Here is an 8479-nt window from a genome sequence, read left to right as displayed (position 1 = left end):
GATGATGATGAGCACCTTACAAATGCGGATTGGGCTAATGTTAAAATGCTTGTAGATTTTTTAGAAAAATTTTATGTTGCTACAAATGAATTTTTTAGGCAATATTATCCTACTAATCGAACTGTTTAGTTTATCTTGCAGATCTTGCAAATTTGTTTGCTTATTTTTCAGAGGGTGGGGAAATTTATGAAATAGCTATTGATTCTATGAGAAATAAATTTAAAACATATTTTTTCCCTATTCCCCTATTTATGGTATTGCTGCCTTGTTAAATCCTACTATGAAATTAGGTGGACCTCAATATTGGGATCGATCTATTTATAATGGTTTAGCACTTGCATCTGAGGAGTTGTCTACACTTTCGGACGCACAAGCCTCAATTAAAATAAATGCTCTAACTATTTATAGTGCTTATCAAATTGCACTAGATAATGCTAGACCAGATATTCAACTCCTTCTTCTTCTAGTTCTCAATCATCTAAAAGAACTGTAGGAGTAAGAGCACTCACTGCCTGGACCGAGTTCAGGGGTTCTCAAGGTTGTACCACTAGTGATTGTTCACAACTAAATGAGCTTGAAGTTTATTTGTCACAGGGACTTGAGGAAGTGAATCCCGACGGCTCATTTAATCTTTTGGAATGGTGGAAGGACAAAGAAAAACACTTTCCAATCCTTTCAAGGATGGCCCGAGACATTTTAACCATTCAAGGGTCAACAGTGGCATCGGAGAGCGCTTTCAATCAAGCAAGACTACAACTCGGTGATTATAGAGCGTCTATGAGGGAGAGCTTGGAAAATCAGTACTTTTCAGAGATTGGATCCGTTCGGAACGAAGAAATTTTGGACTTGCTGAATCACAACCAGATGTAGATGAAGCTTACGAAGAAATGCTAACTGAACTTGCGTAGGATGCAGCTTCGCCCGGAAGCGGTGATGAACAAGCTTCTTTTCCGCCACCACCAACGGAAATTCCTCCGAACCTTGATGGATTTATGAAATTTGTAAGAGATACCATGTAAAATTAATATGTAACTTGTATTTTAGCACATCTTGATTAGTTTCTTTTTCTTCTCAATGGTGGTATTAGCACCTTGGTTGCGCCCATTCCATGGGGGGGGGGAGCTAAGAAAGATTGAGCCATGTTTTCTTAATGTTATAATAATAAAAATTATAACGCATTCCTTTGAATATCTTTTTATTTTATTTTGTGTTTTAAATTTGATTTAAAAATTTTTAAGTCACAATTATATAACATAATTTACAAGAAAAATGCCTTAGATAAAAAAATTAAACAAATAAATAGCCTCACAAATAAATAGCCCCCCCCCCCCCCACATATATATATATAAGCTATATAATTTACAACAAATTGCCTTAGATAAAAAAATTTTAAAAAAATAGTCCAAGCCCACTTATGTCCGTTTAGGAACGGGCCCGGCCCACACAGCTAGGGACCGTTTAAGCCCAGCCCGAAGGCCCGTTTAAGCCCGGGCTCGGCCCGTTTGCCATTCTTATCTACAACTCCGTACTAACAGATCATGTGATTTGAAAAATAAACTATAGAAGAGCTTTTCAGTAAGCATGACTTGATAAACTGAAAACTGGAAAACAACAAGGTAACATGTTGAAGTCTGGAATGTGGTTATTAGTCTTTGGAATGTGTATTTCTGAGCATAAACAATGGTTTTTAACACTTTTTAAGGTATAGATCAGAGGAAATTTTTTGTACTAAGAGAAGATCATTTATTGAAGACCATAAACAAGTAATGCTCCAACACCACCAATACCAGCAATGAGACCAATAATGACACCAATAGGAGGCAATCCTCCTCCTATTGCTCTCCCAGTGTTAACATCATATTTTGCAAACCTCTTCTTTGGTGCTCTACATTGTGGACATGCATAGTCCTCCGGCTGCACGTGAAAACAGAACAAATCAAATATCTCATTTGGTGTGTATATTGTCAAAAACTCTCCTTCCCTGAATGCAGCGAAGTTAAATGTTCAGATCACATTGTAACCTAGAAAGTCGTTGTCACCGGTACTTCTTTAATTTTACTCTATAGGTAGGTAACAATGGGGATCGCCATAATGTAATTGTAGTTAAGGCTGAAGTAGTGGAAGCCTTTGTTACTATTGGACAAATTTCTCCAGTGTTTTGTTCTTGTTGCCATAGCGCCCATTCTGGGACGAGTTGGAAGAGGAATCTCTGATCCATTCATTCCCGAATCATTTTGTTGCAAGCATTAGTCCCCACTTCCTAATTTATTGTTACTTTCTCCTTTCTCAATAATTTTTATTTTCATATTCGGAAGTGGTCATAGACTTTTGTTTGTCTGCACAGAGTTACTGCTACGCAAGCCAACAGGTTATGAGAGAATCATAGACTTGGCTACGGGATAATCAGAAGGAGAAGAAGAGACTTTTAACGGTTGGGCCTAGAATCTCAACTGCTTAACCTAAGCTCTGGAATCGTCTAACAGTTTTTGAAGCCGGAAAAAAAGATATCATAGACTTAAAAGAGAAGTGCAGAATCTTGCCTGGTCATCGAAAGACTTTGGCAAAGTGTATATGTAACCACAGTCTAGGCAAATGTGTGTTGCTCTGGCCTGAGGACAGTGAAGTATAGATGATTAGGCAAAGAAACAAATATAAAGGATTAACATGAAGCAAATACAAATTAATAGTGATCATTTCTAATAATGCACAGATAGATACTAGCCTTTTGAGCATCAGTTAGTTTCCTTCCAAATTGAGGAGGAGCTGGACGTTTGGGCAGTCTTTTAACATCTACATCGACACCTCTGCATCAAAATATCAACCAAAGATATTCAATACATTGAAATATGTTAGTTTTCACATCTTTTGTTATAAAGATGTCAATATTCAGGGGCGGATCCAGCCCTTTGGTATCGAGTTCAACTGAACCAGTACTTTCAGTGTGGAGTATAAATTTATGTGTAAAAAATTACTAAAATTATGACATGTAGTAGATATTAACACATAACTTTAAAAATATAATTGGTTTGAACCCATAGAATTTTAATTCTGTATCCGCCTCTGTCAATATTTACACACGTGCCATCAAATATTCTGTCATGGCTATAATTTTGTAATATTTCGGGTCATTGGAGGGCAAGATCAACATGAACTAGGATGTCACTCAACTTTTCAATCATGCTCTATATTTTCACACTCAAAGTTAACCAAAGGAATGAATGAAAGAGCAAATAATGACTACAATGACAGAAAACTTATGCAGACTTCTTGCGCATTGTTAATACAGATTTTAACCCATTATACAAGATGGTAAAGCAATTCTTAAAAGCCAATCACAAACAACATACATATTAGTGTTTTTATGTGGAAAAGACTAGTAGCAACAGCTCAAGTCAATAAAAATCATAGCATTTTCAAGAATCCAAGTTAACTTGTCATCGTTTATGCAAAGCCTTTGACTGATATATTGGCTCAGATAACCTCATCCCTATGCATTGAGTTGCTTTTATTAAGTATTCTTTTTAAGTTAATCCAAAAAATCATTCATAAAATTCTAGGATTAAGATTGTTATGCTTGTAAAAATACTAGCCAATCTTCATTAATATTGACAAATTCAAAACTACAATTTCATATACAAGCTGCACTAATCAAGCATACTTTCCTCCCATGTTCCTCTACTATAGCAGCAAAACCAAAAGGACTTAACCAAACTACACTATCTGTGTATTTTAACTTGTTGTAGCAGGTTACTACTTCCACTTGTAATTATCCTTTAGGTGAACTGATAATGTAAAAAGTCTTTACACTGTCACTATAGAAGTTAAACTTAAACCAGAAATATAAGGCCAACAAGAAGCTAACCTGCTAACGACGAAGTAGACAGAGTCAGGCTTCGCCTGGATGGCAGTTTTGGTAAATCCAAGCTTATCAGCTGGCCAGAGTTCGTCGCCGAAGAAGCTACTCGTGTAGACTACCTGGTCACCAACCTTAAGCCCTGCCCTTGCAGCATTACCACCATTCTCTATACCCTAATTCAAAAGATGAAAACAAAAACATCTTTAACGCCAATCATTCATTTTGAATTTCCGGCCTAATAGCCAATCACACTTAACTTAATAGTCAATCACAGGTAACTTAGTTTAACTAATATATATATATATATATATATATATATATATATATATATATATATATTAATAAATTTACACTATCAGGTAACTTAATAGCCAATTACAGGTAACTTTACTATCGATTGATAACTCGTAAAACATGGCAAATGACCTGTTACCCCGTGTAAAATTGCAGTGATATAAAGTAACTGACCGTAATTACAACTCCACCACCATTCTTAGGACCAAGGGTGAGCCCCAATGGCTTATCAACTTCAACTTCGATATTCTTTGCAGCAGTTGATCTTGCAGTGATCTCAAGGGTTCTACTTCTTCCACCAATGCTAGTGGAATTCCTCTTACTCTCAGCTAGAAACGAATTCGAAACACCCCTTTTGGCTTCTTGCAGTGATAAACCTTGAAAACTAGTTCTCTGTCCAGTTCAAAGAGGGAACATTTTGTCACAAGAAGGAAACCAAAAGATCAACAATTCAGAATACACCAGTGAACATCAAAACATAATTTTACGTGTTTGGCCATGAAAAAAAAAATCAAGCCCGCATAAAAAAAATAGGGTAGTGCAAGTAACATCCCGCATTCATGCAGGATTCTAGTAATTGTCGCACCTCAAGGAGGTGTGGCTGTTTAGGGTCAGTGACTTTATTGCTGATTACACGGTTCGAACCCGTATTACGATATTACTTAATTAGATAATTAAAAGTGTGCCTTCCAAATGATGATCAAACACTTGAACATATATGGATTGAATACCTGGCATATTGGAGAGGTGGATGATTTGGGGGATGGAATAGAAGCATTAGATTTTGTGATGCCGAGGTTTCTTGAGTAAGCAGCAGAGCAGGAAGAGGCCGAGGCACCAGCAACCACAGCGGATGCAGACATGATTATTTGGTACGTCAAATTTCCAGTTAGCAGAATGGAAATTAAGGAGTAGTGGTTTATTGGATGTGGTCTCTGCGTGCCTCCTCTAACTTGAGCTCGTGTCAACTAAGTAGTTATGCGGAGAGGATAACAATCTAGTGGCAGATAGCTTTGTCTTACAGGTGAGCCACACGCCCCTCTCCTCTATGCTTTCTATTTTCTTGAAATAACACTAGTACTAGTATTACTTTATTCGTTTTATTTTATTTTATAATGCAATGAAACGAAGTCTAACAAAAAATACGTACATTTTTTAAGTAATTAGTATATAAGTTACATTCACATAAAACATGAAAAATATTTCTAATATCTAATACTTTAAGTTTAATTTATTTTATATGATATTATTTCTTTTTAGTTACTTCCAAAAGAATAACACATTTTTATATCTGTAACTTTTTAACTTTAAACATTTTAGTTTACCTTAAATGGCATTATTTTAGGCATAAAAATGTCATATATATTTAAGACCACAAGTTAGAAAGTTATTTTTTATATCATGAATCACTTTTATTTTTAAAATTCTTTACCTATAGTCAAATATTGCAAATAATAAACGTTTACAAATTATTAAAAGTTTAGCCAGTTTTAATAAACTTCAAATTAAACCTACTTCTACTTAAGGCTATATTCTGGGCCGGGCCCGGGCCTAAATGGGCTAAACGGGCCGAGTCTGACGGTTCCGAGCTTTGGCGGGCCGGTCTTTGGCAGTCCCGGGCCAAACTGTCCTGATGGGTGGAACCGGCTCACTGTGGGCCTAAGCCCACATGGTCCCGGCTAAATGGGTCGGGCCCACGGGCCTAAACGGGCCTAAGTGTTCCGTGCTATTTTTTTTATCTAAGGCAATTTCTTGTAAACTATATATATATAGCATGTATAGTATGTATATATATTGCCTTATATAATATATAGCTTATATATATTATATATACTATATCTATATCTATATCCATAATATATATACTATATCAAATTTAAACACAAAATAAATTGCAAAGAAATATTCAAGGGAATGTCTTATAATTTTTATTATTATGACATTAACAAAAAATGGCAATATCTTTCTTAGTCTTCCTCCCCCCAGTGGAATGAGCACAACATGGTATTAATACCACTATTAAAAGGAAAAAAACTAAGGAAGATGTGACAAAATAAAAGTTACATATTAGTCTATGTATTATCTCTAACAAATTTCATAAATCCTTCAAGGTCCGGAGGAATTTCCGTTGGTGGTGGCAGAAAAGAAGCTTGTTCATCACCACTTCCGGGCGAAGCAGCATCCTGCGCAAGTTCCGCTAGCATTTCTTCATAAGCTTCGTCTATCTCCGGTTGTGATTCTGCAAGTCCAAAATTTCTTCTTTCCGAACGGATCCAATCTCTGATGAGTACTGATTTTTCCAAGCTCTCCCTCATAGACGCTCTATGATCACCGACTTGAAGTCTCGCTTGACTGAAAGCGCTCTCCGATGCCACTATTGAAGCTTGAACACTTAAAATATCTCGAGCGATCCTTGAAAGAACCGGATAGTGTTTTTGTTTGTCCTTCCACCATTCCAAAAAATCAAAGGAGCCGTCGCGATTCTCTGATTCAAGTCCATGCGACAAATAAACTTGAAGCTCATTTAGTTGTGAACTATCACCAATATTATCACCTTGAGAACCCCTGAACTCCGTCCAAGAACTAAGTGATTTTAGGCTCGCAGTTCTTTTAGATGATTGCGAACTAGACGAAGTAGGAGTTGGAACATTTGGTCTAGCATTATCTAAGGCAAGTTGATAAGCATTATAAATTGTTTGAGCATTTATTTTAATTGAGGTTTTTGCATCTCCAAGTGTAGCAAATTCCTCATCTGAAAGTGATTAAGCCTTATAAATTTTTGTGTACCAAAAGTGAGGACCTCCTAATTTCATGGTAGGATTTAACATGGCAGCAACACTAAAAATAGGGGGAATAGGGAAAAAATATTTTTTAAACTTAGCCTTCATAGAATCAATAGCAAGTTGATAAATTACCTCACCCTCTGAAAATTGAGTAACAAAATCTGCAAGTGCTGCAATATAAACTAAACAGTTAGAAATACTAGGATAATATTGCCCAGATAATTCATTTGTAGCAACATGAAATTGTTCTAAAAAGTCTACAAGCATTTTAACATTAGTCCAATCCTGATTTGTAAGGTGCTCATCATCATCATCATCATCATCATCATCATCACCAACAACACGAGCACTATACGTTGTCACAACACTTATTTTCCACCCTCGGGAGTCATGATGGCGCCTACTCATAGAAGCTAGGCAAGCCACGAAATGCGAAAAATTCAACCTCTTTCATTTTAGCCTTTTTAACCAATTAAATTAGCAGGTAATCATCATTTAAATAATGACGAAAGATGAAATTTAAGTGGAAGACTTAAATAAATATTATACCAAAATCGATACGAATAAAAATCCAACATATACCTCTACCCAAAAACTGGTGTCACAACATTCACGGACTGCCTAGGAATGCTACATACAAGTGTCAGAAAAAGTAAATATAGTCTGTCTCGGATACAAAAGAAAACGGAACATCTAAATGGATAGAAGAGACGACAGGCCTGCGGATGCCTACAGGGCTACCTCGGTGTCTCGATGGACTGAAGGCTGGCTCCCCTACCGCTGATGACTAAGCGTTGCTCTTGTATCTGCACATATGTGCAGAGTGTAGCATCAGCAAAACCGACCCCATGTGCTGGTAAGTGTCTGGCCTAACCCCGGCGAGGTAGTGACGAGGTTAGGACCGAACTCCAGATAAACCTGTGCAATTATGTATATATATACAGCGGAAAGATAGACGGAAACAAACAATTAAAACTGGAGAGGGGAAACATGCTTCGGGGAATAACAGATAAGGCAGTCAATAAAATTATAAGGAAACCAGAATTTAACTTCTAACAAGGATAAGGAAAATAAAGGCAAATTTCACTTTCAGTTTACATCTTGTTGCAGGCGTGCAACCCGATCCCATTTCTCATATATTGTTACAGGTGTGCAACCCGATCCCATTTCTCATATCTTGTGGTACCACCCGCTCCCATTTTATTAAATCTCATGGTAGGTGTATCACCTGCTCCCATTTCATCAAACCTCGTGGTAGGCGTACTACCCACTCCCATTTCATCATATCTTGTGGTAGGCGTGCCACCCGCTCCCATTTCATCATATCTTGTGGTAGGCGTACCACCTGCTCCTATTTCATTAAATCTCGTGGTAGGCGTACCACCCGCTCCCATTTATAAGCCATCACAAAATCATAAGGAATCCCGACAAGGGAACAAAAGCAATATAATAACTTTCCGGCAAGGGAGCAACAATATCGAAACAATCATCCCGGCAAGGGAGAATCAGCTATAACCAATCCTAACTCAACTTCTACTCAGCTCAA

At 37.0% G+C, this 8479-nt stretch overlaps 1 protein-coding gene across 1 annotated transcript; it reads right to left on the bottom strand.

The window, feature by feature from the left end:
- Positions 1–1569: 1569 nt before the first annotated feature.
- On the bottom strand, positions 1570–5234 carry LOC104230935 (uncharacterized). Its single transcript, XM_009783846.2, has 6 exons — positions 4882–5234; positions 4325–4543; positions 3863–4029; positions 2723–2804; positions 2541–2609; positions 1570–1914 (listed from the first exon to the last, which is right to left on the bottom strand). The coding sequence occupies exons 1-6, from the start codon at positions 5011–5013 to the stop codon at positions 1744–1746; spliced, it is 840 nt and encodes a 279-aa protein (XP_009782148.1). The 5' UTR covers positions 5014–5234; the 3' UTR covers positions 1570–1743.
- Positions 5235–8479: the final 3245 nt, after the last annotated feature.

This window comes from Nicotiana sylvestris, chromosome 3 (genome assembly GCF_000393655.2).
Source record: "Nicotiana sylvestris chromosome 3, ASM39365v2, whole genome shotgun sequence".
In the NCBI taxonomy this organism is placed as follows: Eukaryota; Viridiplantae; Streptophyta; class Magnoliopsida; order Solanales; family Solanaceae; genus Nicotiana; species Nicotiana sylvestris.
This window is presented reverse-complemented; position numbering and strand designations above follow the sequence as displayed.